Raw genomic sequence first — 18,046 nt, forward strand, 5'->3', positions numbered from 1 at the left:
TATAAGGCTGAAGATTAGCACAGTTTTTGCTAGGCAACAGGTATGAATAAGGCTCATATGTTTGTTACAAGATCAAATATTTTTCTGCCACATTTTACAGGAAAAGTCTGTAAAGAAGTCCACAGACTTTATGGCTTGTTCTGTATGAGCGTTACAAATTCTGACCTCCAAGAAGCCAATGACAAAAGTCCATGTAACTTCAACAGCCCAGGAGCAATTTGGTCATGTACTTATTAGCATTTCATTCAGTAAAAACATACTACTAGCATGTCTTGCCTTGTAGAATACCATGACTGTTTCCCCTGTGACAACTTGCCAGCACTCACAGAGATGACCATTCAGTATTCTAAGTTCCCTGGAATGACAGACAAGAAAAAGAAGACGGCTCTGAAGATGGCAGCAGGCTAAGTAAGGCATGCATTGCATTACCTGAAGCCTTGTCTTGGGAGGCTTTTTCTTTGACTAAGAGGTGTAGCAAAGAGAAGTGCTCTTCCTAGAAAATGTTCCATAACTTAATCCCTTTTACTGCTCAAATACAAGGGTATCAAAACAATGTCTTTGACTCTGAATAACCATTCCACTACTGTCCTTTTCTGAAAGGCTTTAGGTTTTCACTTGAAAATAGGCAACCCTGCCAAAATTCAAAATTGTGGTTAACATCTTTCAACCAAAGATGATGTTTACTCTTCCAGGAAGCTAATGAGTACTTCTGCAACTTTCAGTAGGAGATACATGAAAAAAATTTGCAACACCTTAGAAATTATCACAGCACACAGAACATTAATATTTCATTGTTTTATGCAGAATGCTTTTAGGTTCTCATCTGGTTAAGAGATGAAATGTCAAAATGAAAAGAAGCCCATGAGGAGACAGTTCAGCATGGTGAGTCAACAAGACACACTAATTTTCTATGTCATGCACAGTTGCAAGGAGTTTGGATAGGAGACAAACTTTCTTACAATAGAACATCCCAATGGACCAAGGACCTGTGCTTAGGTGAATCTGCCTGGAGTATTCACCTGAAGCAGCTGTCCTCAGAAGATGTCTCCACCAGCTTCATATGGCAGCTCTGCTATTGTCTTGAGGGAAAGAGAGGAAATATGCACAGGTGAAAGTTCTTCAGGCAGTGTAAGGAATGAACTTGGTTTTGTGTTTAGCAAAATCTGGTTTTCTTTGCAGCTTTGACAAGGAAGGTGATTGCTAAATAGTAAGAATTATGAATTCCTTCTGACCTGGAACTGGTGTAAAATATAATTCAATAATTATGCTACCTTTACGTGCTTAATACTGTCACTGGTGCTACTGGGTGCTAATTAGGACTCTGGAGAATACAATGCAATTATTTTCTTATTGCAGTTTTCCAACTGAACATTTCACTTGATGCATTTCTTTCACTTTGCAATGAAAGGGATCAACAGGACACCGGTGGTCTAAAAAGCCAGCAGTAATTTTACATAATTTTTGATTACAGAGAATATTGCCTGAGGACAGTCAATAGGCAAATAGTCAACATATTTTTCTGGGATAAAAGAATCCCCTTGATGCGTTTGGTTCAATCAGACAGAAATTCCTGTCTCATGTTTCATCAGAGTACTTTGTACTTCAGGAAATAAACAGTTTTCAGAAAACTCTGGTTTTTTGAGGAGCCAGTATTTTCTGGGGAAGAATCATTTCACCTGAAAGTAACAAGTTAGTTTTTGGATATTTGATTCTTAGAGAAAGCAACTCACGAGCATATCACAGTACAAAAACCTCATGTGAGTATCAGCAAAGAGTACTTAAACTCATAACAAAAACAAGCATTTCAGAGAGTTCTGTTTTCATGCAGACACAGTTTGAGCAAACTATCAAATCTTCTTGGTAATAAACACACACACCCCCACACACATGCACACGCGCACACACACACACACAAAAGAAACCATAGTAAACACTGCTGACTGGTATTTCTCATGAAGTTTAACCTTTACTAAAAAGTTAAAACAGTGTACGGCATTTGCACCAGAAGTTTAGGTAAGTACTGTAAACATCATTAAGAAAGAAATAAAAGCATGCAGAAATATTTTAACAATGCCTTCTGTAATGTGATTTGAATTAAATTTGTAACACATTAATGTTTCCAATGATCACCACAGAGTTATAAACTATATTTAGATGTGGCCTAGAATCTCTTAGTCTTCTAATTAAAAAATATATTTGCTTTCCCAGAATATTGTATGCAATACTTCTATTCCAAAACAAACAGTATCAGCCATTCATAGTCCCCTAATTCAGCTGGGTAAATAACTGTAACCTTGTTTCATGGTACCCAGACTTTTCACAGAAACTAGTCCAAAGCAATGAAAAGGAGGACAGACACTTGATTACATATACTTCTTTCCCCCTTCATGAAGGCAGCATAAGAGCAAAGATAACAAACAACTTAAAAAGCCCTGGTGGAGGGCACCCACATATTGTTGTTAAAGGATGCAGAAGAATCTGTGCTGAAGAGCTGCAACATGAGGCCCTTTGAAATTATGTTCCTCCAGTTCTTTCATTCAACTTGTGTAAGAAAGTAGTTTGCAATGTTTCACATTTTTGAAGTTATTTACTGTATTGTCTGTATGTGAGAGCCCTACTTAGCAACAGAGTTGCACAACACTAAGCACTGGAAAAAGACTTCAGATATAGTGTCAAACTTCAAGATCTGGAGCTTGATTTGCACTTAGATCCTTTAATTTCATAACCCTTCATCACGATAAGGAACTTTAATGTCATGGAAAAGCAACCCTTTTTCTACTCTGGGATTAACTTTAATTATTGGCTAACAGTTAAAAGCAGTGAGCACTTCTGCAGGTATCTCCTTTGGGAGCAAAGGTGCTGGTAATTCCCTTGGGAGGCTTCTGCCCTATGGTCAAAACTGAGCAGGTGTGCTGTGATGTACTGGTAGGTGGCAGGTACCCTTGCACTAATGGAGTCACTGAAACTGCTGGAAGACATATGGCTTTCAACTCTTGGAAATGGCTTACAAAAATCATACACAGGAAACAATGGGTAAGGACTGTAAGATGCTCTCCAGAAACATATTTAATAAAATGAAAGCATGGTTGCACAAGTAATGTATGTGTCTGAGCTTAATCTGACTGCAATTGGGCAAATATGCATATATTCACTGAATGCTATAGGAAATATAGAAATTATAATACTGGGATCTAGAGAAATACTTAAGTCATATAAATAATGCTATTATGCAGGGATAGGACTTAATTATTGGCACCATACTAAAACAACTATTCTGCTGATACCCCAGTTATTTCTGCAGTAACTTATCTAGTTCCTAGAAGTGTCAACCCACAATGACAGATGAGGAAGAAAGACCTGAAATTAAACTGAAAGAAATAATAAATAAGCTACAAAAGTAAGAATATCTGTACTTGTCCAGTACTATATTGTCTTCATTTCTTCTCCCTTGCCACATTTTCATTGATGTGAGAGGGTGATTTACCATGTCAAGGAAATCCATGTCTGCCTCTGCTGAATTACTACATTCATATTTCTACTTGTTTGTAGCGAACTAAAGTCATAATAAATCCAGCTATGTAGATGAGTCATACAGGCTGTCTTTCATTTAACAAGACATCTTTAAATACCACTCTTATTTAACTTGTGCTCATTACCATCAGCAAGCAATGTGTGCGCCATACCATCATAATTGCCAGAAATTAGAGCAAGTAAATCATTAAAAGGTTAAGTTATTTTTCATGCTAAATATAATGTACGATATTACTCTGCTTTATTTTGTTATTATGAATAATGGAATGTCCTATAGTCGTATCAATTTATAATTATGCCAGATCACATGGCAGGGGGAAACAAGAACAACAAACAACAGACAGATGTCATTTCTGCTTAAATCCTCCATGTAAATTACAAACCCTTAAGTTAGACAGGGCTTCCTTTGCAGAGCACAACATCCAGATGGAAGTTCATCAGCAGAGCAAGAATTGAGACATCTTTGTCTCAATTTTCTTAAAAGCAAAGTAACAAAATATCTTTCAAACACCCAGCCAGCTTTAAATTTCCCGATTTGATCCTTAGACCTACTTTTTGGTATTATTTGTGAATATAAATCTTCAAGGCAACAGTGAAATGCAAGCATTTTGGCAAAAGATGAGACATGCATGAGAAATTTCATGTGTTGCTGACACCACCACCACAGGGTGGGTCTTACTGTCCAACATGAAAATCTACAGAGGTAAATGATCACGTCTAATGAATGGTATACACTAGGCACATAGCACCCTTTCAGCTCCTACAAAATGCAGTTGTGTAGATGAGAAAAATCTCTTTCATTTGCTACCTATTCCAGAATATTTTATTCTAGTTTAATCCTGCTGAACGTCAGAGAACCAGTGGTAAATCCAGAGTCTTTAACATCCACTAAACTGCAACCTGTCATCTCCCTAAAGCTGAGAAAGAAAGCTTTTTGGTACCTCTTCCAAATAAATGACAGAGTTTAGCTATCCCTATAATTTGGAGACATAAGGAGGAATAACATTATACATGGGTAGTTAAATATATATCTTAGTAATATTAAAGCAGTTAGTGGGAAAAAATTGATTGTTCATCAGTTAGACAGAAAACTGTAACTGCTGTAATGCTTTCTCTGACAACTCTGTTGCAGATGCAAATTGATCTAATTTCATTCATCACAATGAATTTGATTAAGAGTGAAATTTCCATTTATTGGTCCTTACAGGTTAGCATTAAAAATACACTCTTAGGAATTGCTTGTAAGTCTGCTTTTATACTATTGTACAGCAGGTAACTTCCTAAATGCATTTGCATTCATCTTGTCTCTGCCTTGGATATACTAACCATTTACGAGACTTATACTACTAAATTAGGGAAAAGAATAAAAGGTAACTACTTTAGACTAGTTATTCATGTACAGCTTAATTTTTCTGGGAAAAATTTAAAAAGCACATATTCCAAAGACTTATCTTCAAAATAGTTTTGGCAACTGCCCTTTATGTCATGATGTACTTTGAAATGGCAGTTGTTGGCAGCAGAGACAGATGTGATAATACACAATACTTTTATCCTGATAATCATGGTCACAGAGTTTGTGTGCTCTTTGCATCATCGGAAATCACCCTTTTAAGATGTTCCAGATCCCACCAAACTAACAATTGACAAAGTGTATTACAGATTACACACTACTAGGATAAGATAGCAAAGATTTTTCTTTATATTGTTTAATGTTTTACATTGTAAATGTTATGGGAAAATGCAGTGAAGCAGAAATACATAAGGCAAACAAAATTTATTTATATTGCAAACATATGTGAACCATTCATCATTCATTCTCAGAAAGATAGTTATGTTTGAAAGCTATGGCAGATATCATCAGGAAGTGTCTGTTTCAGAACAGTTCTGTGACAGAGTATCTTAGATCAAGTGGAACATGTATATGTGTGGTCACATCACTTATTTTTAAATGTAAAATGAGGTTTACATTTATGATTAAACCCAGAAAATATAATTTCAGGCAGAACTCTAATCATGTTACTGGCTAAATATTAAGCTGAACATTTTGACAAAAATAATATGCAAGTCACAAGACTCAGGAAAAAAGTGCTGTTAGGAAAATGATGAAAAGACCTAATTTACCTTGTGCAACTGATAGTATTGTTTGGCACCTACTCCTCCTTGCTCTTCTCCTGTCCATAGCACCAAGCGCAGAGTCCTTTTTGGGCGAAGTCCTAAAACATAGTTTTTAATAATATTTTTAGAACTAAATAGGGATATAGTTGAGCATTGTTTGATCATTGGTCTCCAATGAATGAAAACCCTGGGTTTTCACAAACCAAACACAAGCTACTTCAAGTGTGGGGTTTGCTGTCTAGAATAGTTTTTTCTTGTACGGAGAGAAAGACTGGGGTGTGGGAGAGAGCCCACATGAGGAAAGAGTGGGCAGTTGTGATGCTGCTACCAGTTGCAGTAGCACAAGAAGCACATTTTGGGGACATATTGAAGTGTCTGAAAACCACAACATAAAGTAACTACCTTACACGCACTTCTGTCATTGTGGTGGTCTGCAGTAAGGAATGCACATCTGCTTTCAGCAGATCCAAATAAAATTTTTGTGGAACTACCATTGCTTTGTCGTGGTTAATTTATTACAAATAATTGAAAATGAATTGCTAGATTTTTATGAGAAATGTTTGACCATTTCAAGAACTGAGGGGTTGTGTAATATTATTTTGCTTTTTATTAGAAAAATGAAAAACAACAATCTGTACTTTGGAAACTGAAATGCAGTTGGCTGCCGAATCTATGCATGACTTCCTGAAACAAGGCAAACATAAGACTATTTTCTATTTTGCTGTGGTAGTTCAGTAAAAAAGATAAGTTCTCAGATTAATTTTGAAACCATTTCTACCATGGCAGAACTGAACCAATAGAAGTTGTTGCCCTTTATTTATTTGATTGTTTCTATTCATAAATGAATACATTTGAGACATCAAACTTGAGAACATGGAAGAGCAGACAGATAAAGAAAAAAGTCTTCTCTGTGAAGTGGAATGCTAATTATGTTAGAAATAAATGAAGAAAAAACAGGGAGGAGATTATCATAAGCAATAAAACATAAAGTACCACACACTGTTTTTTGCTGAGGAGAAATAAAATCACTATCACTGGCAAAACTTATTTAATTTCCTAACCGAAATGGACAAAGATTGCCAGTAGGTGTGTCCTTCATTAACTTTTTTTTCTCTCAACACAATGAATATCATCTGAAGATTTCTTTCTCAAAACTACATGCTAGCAATCCTCATAACTGAGGGAAGACTATAGAAGGAATACCCCAAATCTGAAGAAAACAGGTTGGATTTTCCAATATTTCATAATGAAGAAAGTGCAAACAAGTGGTTTAAAGGTGTATTTTGTAAATGTTAATTTACAAAATGTTAAATGTTAAAGTTAAATGTAAATGCTGACTGTAACAGAAAGGTTATTAAATCTCATTGCTTTAAAATCAATCTCCCAGTGGATTTCCTGCTCTCCTAAATCATGAGAGTACAGGATTAGCCTCCTTCACTTTTCAAATCAGATGGCCAATGAGGTAAAATTAAAGTAATAAAATAGCTATCGGCTTTAAGTCAAAAAGATCTAACTCCAACATAACTACAAATGTGTCAGCAGTTTGCTTAGAAGAGGTGGCTGTAAAACAGAAAAAGTGCTGGGTATAAAGAACAGAGTGGCCAGTCCTGTAGTATGGTTCCAGTGGCACTGCAGTTTAAGTGGAAATAAGGGATTTATTTGTCATATCACAAAATGCAAAGCACTGAAGCCCCATCTCCAGCCCACCACACCAAGGCTGGGAGAGCAGCTTTGTCAGGAAGGGCTTGAGATGGGAGTAGCAGCTCCTGCCTTCTCCCAGGCACAAATCAAGATGTTTTCATTTGCCGCTTATGCCCTAAGGGGTCAGTCAGGCATATTTGGCTCAGATGGGCTCTAACCTCAGCTGATTTCTCCTGCTCTCCAGGAGCTTGAGATCTCAGCTCACTTGTGGAGAAGTTTGAGATTTTTATGGCTGTCTCCTAACCCACCACTGCATCTGCCCATTGAAGCTGAGGGAAGAAAATAGCCCTGCTGAGCTTTGGTCTTTTCAGTCCCAGGGTGGTTTATCAGCTCTTCCCATCTCACAGATTCCTGACAGCAAATTCATTAGAGTGTTCTGCTGAAATTAAATAGGCAACGTAAAAAGAAAATAATAATAAAAACCCCATATGTAAGCTATGGAGGCAGTTGTTTTAAATACAAACCAAGTGTACAGAGGAAAATTTAATTTCCTTATTATCTTAATCTGAAAGTGATAATATTTATCTACCTGTTATTAACAACAGAGCTATTCTGACCAAAGAACAGCAAACAAATCCAATATTCAGAAGCAAAATTGCTAAGAATATTCTCAATGCATGTTTTTATTAAAAAAAAAGAAGTTCTGTACTAAAGTTACAATTTTTAAAAAAAATTAACTGTTTTGGTTTGCCTCTTAAAAACTCCTAGTCCTTAAGCAAGATACCACCTCCACAAAATCATAAGTCTTGCAGATCACAGTCAAATATATATTGAAAAGACATGATAAAATAGGAAAAACTATGTTCTGTGATAGGTGTAACATGTAGAGGGGTAGGTAGACAATTTTAAAATGATGGAAAACCATTCCACAAATAAAATAGTGCCTCTTTCCTTTTCATATATATAAATGACTTATTATATAGCATTAAAAATAAAGAGGGTATCAGAAGAAAAAAACCTACAGATGATTTAAAAAAATCTCCAACGTTTTAGAAAAATTTATCAGGTTTTTTTTTTAACTCTACCTTAGCCTTAACTGGGAAATACAATCATAGTTTACCACAAAGGTACATTTTACTGATCAGCCGCTACATTCTAATGGTTTATCTAAAGTATAAAAAATACTGTAGGGCACTTGGGCTCCTAAGTTGAAGAATGAAATAAAACCATCAATATGATCAATCTGTGACTACAGATACATGTGTAGTGAGCACAGCAGGACAGTTGCTCTATTACACTCCCTCTGAGCTGCAGTGGCTGCCAGCCTTTCATTCTCCTTGGGTACCACAAACACTTCAGTCATACCAAGATGCAGCTCCTATTGACTCTGTTTTCTGTTTCTTTTAAATCAACATAGATTGCTCACCTTTGTAGATATCTGCAGCATATCCTACATGTCTTGGTCATGCTTGATAGAACTGAGACATTCGCACATAGTATTGTTTGGTACACATAGAGATAAATTGTAGTGAACTTTCATACGTAAAGTAAAAAAAAATATACCTGTATCTCTCTCAAGACAGCACATAAGTCAGGAAGGAGAATTTGCATCATCTTTTTTTAATCAAAACAGAGATTAGTACTGTAAACACTAAATTTCCTTCAGTAACTATTTTCCCACTTTATAAAAATAAATCCTTACTGATGGAGAGGATTACAAAGGTAAATTATTTTCTAAGAAGACAGTGTGTACATGGCTAACAGACTTCAATGTTGTTCTAAGACTGATCACCCCATGAAGACATAAAAAGCATTTCACGTTTGCAAAAACAGATTTTTTTTCCCTGCAAGTCAAGGCACTGGAATCAGGTACAAGCAAATCAAATAGTTCAGCTTACATTAGGCATATAAGCAAACTGCAAATGGATGTGAGTAGATTAACAGGTGTTGTGGTTTAACCTCAGCTGACAATCAAGCATCACACAGCCACTTGCTCTCTCCCCCACCAGTGGGATGAGGGAGAGAATTGGAAAGATAAAAGCTGGAAAACTCAGGAGTTGAGATAAAGACAGTTTAATAGGGAAAGTAAAAGCTGCACACACAAGCAAAACAAAATAAGGAATTAATTCATCCCCAAGATTCTGCATAAACGACATAGCAAAGCCTTGATCTGACCATAAAGTAGAATAAATTGCAGTGCAGGGTTAGGGAGGTGATTCTGCCCCTCTACTCTCACTACTGTTGAGACCCCACCTGGAGTACTGTGTCCTGCTCTGGAGGCCTCAGCACAGGAAAGACATGGACCTGTTTAAGCGGGTCCAGAGGAGGGTCAGAAAGATGATCAGATGGATAGAGCTTCTCTCCTATGAAGAAAGGCTGAGAGAAGAGAAGGCTCCAGGGAGACCTTCAGAGCAGCCTTCCAGTACCTGAAAGGAGTCTACAAGAAAGATGGGGACAGATTTTTTAGCAGGGCCTGTGGCAAGAAAGGCAAGAAGCAATGGTTTTAAACTAAAGGACGATAGATTCAGATTAGACATGTTTTTTACAATGGTGGTGGTGAAGCACTGACACAAGTTGCCCAGAAAGGTTGTGGATGTCCCCATTTTGGAAACATTCAAAGTTAGATTGGATTGGGCTGTGAGCAACCTGATCTAGTTGAAGCAGTTTCTGCTCTTTGCAGGGGAGTTGGACTAAGTGACCTTGAAAGATGCCCACCAACCCAAGCTATTCTCTGATTCTATGTTCCCTAACTTTCTAATACTGCCTAAGTCACTAATATATTTGCTTCAGGAGCTACTAGGGAGAACTATATACAGAGACATCGTCCTCAAGTCCTGTCCACTGCTGCCTTTACCACCATGAGCTACACCTTTTTCTGTATTGTTGTCCTGTGGTCTGGAATTTCTTTATAAGGGTATTTATACAAAAAGTAGTGAGATACATGATGATGCTGGTGACAGTCTTTAAATTCATATTGCACTTCCTATCTTTTTCAGGAATTAGACATAGGGGATTTACCATGTGACATTAGTTGGGATATTTCTATCCTGCATGTACTTCTCATAAAATGCCTGGAATTTACAAAACCTCCATCACAGCATAAGATTAAAAAAACATTTTCCTAAAGAAGATAATAACTCATCATCAAAAATAGTGGTACAATCTGTTTCCATTTCAAGAGACTATTACCTGATTTATGTATTCTGTGGTATGGGCAAGCACTGCTCTAGAGAAAAGGCCCTTACAACTAGCAGCCTGTTTCCCTGGCTAATTTCAAGGAATATATATAGAAAAATAAACTGTAACAAATAGGATGATAGTAATAACACAGTTAATTGAAGATGTCCATACTTTTTTCTCTAAAGATCAAGAAGTCTCCATTCTAAACTAGCAGGTCTTTGGCTTTCATTCTGTTACTAGATACAATCCTCTACGACTCAGACAACTGATCTCACTATTTGTGCACAAAAGAGTCTGTCTAGTCAGACATTTATTTAAGAATAAATGTTTTTTAATTGAGTGACACATAATGATTTAACAGAGAAAATCATAGAATGGCTTGGGCAGGAAGGGCCCTTAAAGATTGTCTAGTTCCAACCCCTCTGCCATGGGCAAGGGACACTTTTCACTAGACCAGGTTGCACCTATGACTTACCTGGGCAACCTGTTCCAGTGTCTCACCACCCTCACAGTAAAGAATTTCTTCCCAATATCTAGTCTAAACCTATTCACTTTCATTTTTAAGCCATTGCCCCTTGTCCTGTCACTACAGGCTCTTGTAAATAGACTCTCTTCATCTTTTTCTAGGTCCCCTTTAGGCACTGAAGGCCACAACTAGATCATCCCTAAGCCATCTCTTTTCCAGGTTGAACAATCCCAATTCTCTTAGCCTTTCCTTGTGGGAGAGGTGCTACATCCCTCCAGTCATCTTTGTGGCCTCCTCTGGACTTGCTCCAGCAGATCCACATCCTTTTTATGTTGGGGTCCTCAGAGCTGAATGCAGTTACTTCAGGTAGGGTCTCATGAGGGCAGAAAAGAGGGATAGAATCCCCTCCCTTGCCCTTTTGATGCATGCCAGGACATATTTGCTTTCTGGGCTACAAGTACATGTTGCCAGCTCATGTCCAGCTTCTCACCCACCAGCACCCCCACGTCCTTCTTGGCCAGGCTGCCAAGTGAAAATCTTCAAAAAACAAGGAAAAGCACATCTCAAAAAAACCTTTCAGTACTACTTAAACCTTGACTATGGCATATTTTAAGTTCTCTAGTGAAGCTCAAAATCATTATGGGAAATGGCTTTTTGCTTTGGAAGTTGCCTGGTCTTCTTACATAGATCTAATGCAGTGCAAATCTTGATTTTTGTCTATTGATAGGTTCTGTTTGCAGCATTGAGGATGAAGCACTGCACAAAATAGCACAGGGCAGTGAGTAAACCTCTGAGTCCTGAGGGTGTGGATGAAAGAGAGATACTGTCTGGAGGAGAAGAAACATGGGATCACAGGAAGAAGACAGGAAATGCGCAGGTCTGGGGCTGGAGAGGAGGAAATGAAAGTGAAAAGAGAAGCCAAGCTGGTTACTGCAGCTCAGTCTCGCCTGGAGCTGGCAGCTTGCTCAGAAACATATTTTGGGGGCTAAAAGGACATGGCTCTGCCATTGACACAGACTGTGAGCAGATGTTTGGACAGGCCCCTGCAAAGAGGGCACAGGGGAACAGCAATGCCCAAGGCGAGCCAGTCTTGGGAAGGACTGGGCCTGCAGGGCATCAGTGGCCTTGACAGCAGTGCAGCAAGACACTGAGATTACCCATGCAATTTTCTTTTCCTGTTTTTAGGAAGGCTGATGAGCTAACAACAAAAGGGCAGATTTACAGAAGAGTAGAGCTGAGAAGTGTGAGAAGTTTTCAATAGATTTATTTGTAAAAAGCAATGGAATATCCAAGAGGAAATGTCAAGGAAGGAGATGGATATACAAGACTGGAGGGGAAAGTTGTGAATGATTGGCAAGTCTAGTAACTAAAAATAACATGGATTAAGCCTTTTGACTGGGGGAGATGAGGGGATTAAGGGGGAAGCCAAGCCCAGAGCCCATTGCAATGGGTCAGGAGGCAGGACTGCCAGAGGGAGGCATCCTGTGTGGACACCTTCCTGCCACCCAGCAGCACAGCTCGGGAGAGTTCAGATGAGAAGCACTGCCAAATGTGCTCTTTTGCACATGTGGTCTTAAAAAAAGAACCGCTTAGTGTAGCGTCATGAGGCCAATACAAATACTGTCTACAGGAAAAAAAACCCTCTTGCCTGCAAAGTCCAGAATCGGCAGAGGACTCCTCCACCCAGTGCCCTGCTCTGGTCCTGTCAACATGTTCTCCAAGTCCTGAAAAAGGAACAGGACACTGTCCATCTTTAAAATGCACCTTATTTCTCTTTAGGAACATGTCCTTCCTTTAAAGTGTTTGGACATCTCATCAAATTGTTGAGCAGAAAAGGCAATGCAAGGCCCCACTCCTGCACACTACAGGATTACAAATATCAGCTGTGGTTTGATCTTACCAAGTGGTGCCTCTGCATTCTGTCTCTGCTGCCCCTCTCTTTGGATCAGAAAAAACCTGTGAGTCAGAAAATGCACCGGCCACACTTGTGTCTCCATATTGAAAATTTACACCTTAAAAAAAAATGACCGTAAGGACAAGATGCCCTTGACTTCATTTGTAAAGGATTTCTGCATTTCACCATGTCAACCATGTTACATGTTTGAAAAAAAAACAACAATCCACAACAGTCTCTATTGCCAGGTTTTCAAGATTTTACAGATAAACAAAGGTCAGATTTTATCTTGAATTTCCTGGGTAAATTAAAGATTGCAGAAAAGCAGCAGTTCACAAGACATAGGGCAAAATTGCTATGGAGGGCTGTATGTCTAAATTTACCAGCAGATTAACAACCTTTTACGTTTGCAATCACCCCTCTGCTATGTCAACACAGTATGAAAACCCAAGATTTAAGTACTTGCCAAATACATATTCAACCAAAATTTAAAATGGAGAAATATATGCATTTGTAGTGTAACAGCATATGCAGATATTTCATACCAAGTAGATTTAACAGACTTGAAAAAGTGAAGGTCAGAATAAAATATGCAACTTTGAGAACATGGAAAGAAAGTAAGAACAAGGTGTTAATATCAGGCACATTTGAGTAAAGAAAAAAACCCATTGATAGTAAAAGCAGTCATTTAATTATATTTCACAACATATCTCCTAGACAGTCAAGAACTACACCACCACAAGTACAGGAAATTCAGAAAAATGTTTAACAAAATTTTCAGCAAGTATGTTAAAATTGCAGTTATATGACTTCAATTAAACTAGCAGGAAAGGAATGACTCCAGGGATCATGTTTTTTAATAAAACATATCTTTAGTGCTCATATATTAGCTAGTGAATTTGGGCTGGAGAAATGTAACTTCATACTAAGACTACAGTGAAATGCATAAAAATCTGTCTAATGGTTTTCCAGTCGCATTAGTCATGGGTATAATTCAGATGAGAGTTACAATTTCAATTTTAAATTAAGTTTTAAGGGGGAAAAACTGTCTAAACAACTTCCTGTAAGTTACATAAAAAGCAATTCAGGCAGTACCTTAAAATTCTTACATGCATTGTTATAAAAACATTTCTGTAGTCTCTTGTGCCTTTCTCCCATGAAACAAAAATTTGGTTGTGCCAGATCCATGCCTAAATCCATAGGAAAGTTGACTCATGAAACTCCACTTCCCCATAATGCTGGCAAAGAGATGAAGAGGGGGAACTACACATAGCACTTATCATCACACACTTCCCTTTCTCATGTGCGTACACATCATCATCCAGGAATGCAGGAAAGCTGTGTAAAAGGTGTGATTGGGATTAGATTTTGTCAACAGCCATCTTTCCTTCATCAGGCTGCTCTAGCAGCAATGGCATCAGGCATTCTACCCTGGGCGTGGAAGAGGAAACTGTCCCCTGTTCATCTATGTGACTCGTGGTATTCACTGGCTCTGGCAGCTCTGTACAGCAAATATTTTCTTACATGGAAGAACAGGACTCTCAGGAGCACTTTGAGATGCAATCCAAACAGGAGACTCCCTAGTCTAACATGGCATGCAGACATGACCAAACATGAGCTCAATGCACAAGACAATAGCAAAAGCAGGGACTGCTTTACTTTGTATCACAACCCTTCACTATAGTGGTCTTTGGAGTGCAGCCCTTCCTGAAGTCTGTATCGACTACTTCAATAGAAGCAGAAGTTCAGATAACAATAACTGGCAACACCTTACACTGGCTGCAGCTGAAGCAACTGAAGGGAAAGAAGACAAGTTTGTCATGTGGCAAATTCACAGTATAGCCATTGCCTTCAGAAGATACCCCCTGTAAACCTACAGACTGGGCAGTAGCTGTTGGATAGGTGTGCAGCTCTGGGCTTGGCAGGGCTTAGCTTAGTGATGAAGCAAACAAGACCCAAACACAGCTGGGGAAAGGCAGAAAACACATTTCTGAATAACAGAGAGCTTGTGGCTAAACACCGCTGAAAGAAACCTGGGATGAGAACAAAGGACCCACTGACTATTTGATTCCTCCTGTGCTAGCAGAGATGAGACTCTGAAAATAAACTAGAATGTAGTGTCAAGTAAAAGACCCCAACAGCTTCTGTTCTAAACAGGAAAAAAATTTACTCCAGCTGTTTTAATTAAAAAGAGACACAGCAGTTATCACTTCCAAAGTTTTTCAGAAGGAAGCAGTGAAATTAATCCATCAAAATCGACTGCATCTCTAACTCCAGTGGACTCTCTATTGCTGTTAGAAGACTTAAAATACCATGTTGGGAAAGCTGACATTGCCATATGATGCCCTTCTAAAGACTTTTTTCTGTCACTGTTGTTATTTGGTTCACTCAAGCTCCTTTTAGGGATGAAAATCCCACATTTCCAGCACTGGAGTGTGAGGTGCTCCCTGGGGTTGAGGAAAGGCAAAACACCTGTGGCCTCAGCTGGGAAATGTCCCTCAGCCAAGCAATGACAGAACTCAGCTGGATTAAGAGCAAAGAGGCAGCACTGGCTAAGGCTCTTAAAGCACCAGATACATACTAGCTGTTTCTTGCTCAAATTCACTGTACATAAATATCAGTCCTGAGCAAGATAAGATCAGCCACAGGCTTGAAATGTTGGGAGAGGAGCACAAATATCTCCTTCACAGAAACTGACAACCAGCATTCAAGCAGGATTGAGTTCCACATGCTGTCTGTCCAACCAAAGACAAAATAGGACAACAAAATAAATTTTGTGTAGTTTTATGGTGATATTTTATGTGTAGCTGCTTAACTAGTCTCTCACCTTACCTGGGAGACCAGCTTCTTTTGTAAATGTCATGCAAGGCAGGGACATGAGAAACTGTGTTTCAAGTGACACCAGAGCACTAACCAGACCAACATGAAAATGCTGAGGCAAAAGGTATTGCCCAGCTCGAGAGATATCCTTTCTTCTCCTGTAATTAGCAACACAGCTGTTATTCTGTAAAACTAGAAAACCCCAAACCTCTCCTACAGCTTCCAAAGGCCCTCACATCATGGTACATCTCATACAATACCCCATGGATTCCTTCAGATGGGAACTTCTCAGCCTTTCCTCTATAGAACACCAGTGTCTTCCCATCATCCCTAAATTACCTCCAAAAACACCCTTGCTATTGCCATAGAGGTACTTGCTACCTGACACACAATATTTACACACAGATTAAAAGGAGATGCTGGTGCTTACAGCCATGCTACATGTGTTCTGGTAACCAGGTTTTTGCCATCCTAAGGAGAAGATAAAAGTGGAGTTTCTTCCTGCCTTTCCTCAGGTGGGACTGAAATGTACTTGCACATCTCTCCTCAATTACCCATTTGCAAAGAGCATATCAGAACTTCATATTCTAAATATTTTTCTGCCTCTATCAAATTTCGTTAAGATAGAACAAAAGGTTAAAAACTGCAGAGGGCTCAGGAGAGCAGCAGCTGCCAGACACAGACAGGCAAACTCCTCATTGCACAAACTCAGTGCTTCGGACACTCTACCTGCAGGTATGGAGGGTAATGTCTTAAGGAGCAGAAATCCTCAGACAATCACAACAACTCTGACTTCACTGAAGGAAAGAGAGTTTACTGATTCCAAACTACCTCAGCAATTCTAAAAACATCTTTATTCCCAGTAAAAGGAATAAGAAGTAGTAACCACCTAAAATGTTCATCTTTCTTAAAAAAAACAACTGTGGAAATACTTTCAGTTTTTCGTTTTCATGCATGCATGGCATGAAGCAGCTTCCCCCAGATCTTGCTGATCAGTGGCATATATAAGCTTCAAGATTTCCATACTGGTTGGGTTTTTTTTCCTTCATGCATCATCAAACTTCAGCATTAACTGGGAGAAAAGACTCCTTTGGATAACAACAGTCAACGTGGCCATTAGTTGGTGAATTTTTTGAGGTTAACTACCAGCAAAGGAATCACCTGTGAGAGTACAGTTGATAAGGAAAACTTGATATGGGTACACTAAGGAAAACACTTCCTTTTACGCTGGTCAGAAGACATCTATGACCAGTGTGGGTACCAACAGGTGCACAAGCCAGTGAAGACATTTAACTGTATATTGCTGAAAGGGATATTTCAAGAGTGAAATTGCAGCTGCACAGAAAACATAGCAAGATTCACGATTTTCATTATATATACATACGTGTGTGTATATAAATATTTGATAGATAGGTAGATAGATAGATAGACAGATAGATAGATAGATAGATAGATAGATAGATAGATAGATAGATAGATAGATTTTGCTGAAAGTAACCATCTAAAAGTCAGCATTTGCTCTGAATTTGCTGGTTGTGCTTCCTCCCTAGAGGAGAGGGAACTGCTCCTCCAGCAGGTCCCCCCCCTTCCAATCACTGTAGCATGGAAGATGACAAGAGATATTACAATAATTAGAAGCAAATTATTCAGATAGACTGAAACTTGCCACTTTTTATTTTCTACTTTTCAGGGCTAACTGAATAATTATAGCTTTAAACAGCATTTAAAACTACAGTAGTGCACAATCTGGCCCTATATTTTTAAGGTATTACTCTTTCTAAACGTATACACGAGATTTTACATTAACCAAATGCTTTTATTCCCCTCTCTGGGGAATTTAAGTTGAACAATTTAAGTTCAGTCTGACTTTCATGTAGTTGCCTTTCTCTTAAAAAGAAACAACATTCATGTGAAGGCAAAAAGGAAAATGGAAAAAAATACCTACCAAAATTTTGAAGATTTGAAGACTGTGTAAAATTACTTGAGATTGTGCTACTGGTACATGTTCTTGTAGGGAACATTTAACTATTATGGTGCCTGAAAAGCGCAAACTACCAAAACCAAAACCAAATAAAACATGAAGAAAAAAAATCAATATGGTACAAACTGCCAGCCCTATTAAAAAAAAAAGGAAAGATAAGGAAATATAAAGGCCAACCCACTGAGTAACTAATTCACTTAGAAATAAAAGCAAAAACTATTAAAAAATTTACTTGAGGCATGAAAAGAAACTGTATTGCTTAAAAGAAAATCTAAGCATATTAAACTATAATTTTAAAGATTTTTCAATTAATTTCATGTATTAGGTCCTAAGCCAAGAGCTATTAAATGGTTTTGGGAGGAGGTTATGCTGAAAGTATGGAATTGTATTTAACTATAATCATTCTTCAAGTACTACA

The 18,046-nt window shown here is 38.2% G+C and overlaps 1 protein-coding gene across 1 annotated transcript in view; it reads right to left on the bottom strand.

Annotated features, from left to right (window-relative positions):
• The window catches only part of CPQ (carboxypeptidase Q), a 159,671-nt gene that overhangs the window by 40,391 nt on the left and 101,234 nt on the right, over positions 1 to 18,046 (bottom strand). The window contains exon 6 of the mRNA XM_071554112.1: positions 5,653 to 5,744. Coding sequence (XP_071410213.1) covers positions 5,653 to 5,744 — 92 coding nt within the window. The remainder of the gene's footprint in view (positions 1 to 5,652; positions 5,745 to 18,046) is intronic.

This window comes from Pithys albifrons, chromosome 4, assembly GCF_047495875.1.
Source record: "Pithys albifrons albifrons isolate INPA30051 chromosome 4, PitAlb_v1, whole genome shotgun sequence".
Classification (NCBI taxonomy): domain Eukaryota; kingdom Metazoa; phylum Chordata; class Aves; order Passeriformes; family Thamnophilidae; genus Pithys; species Pithys albifrons.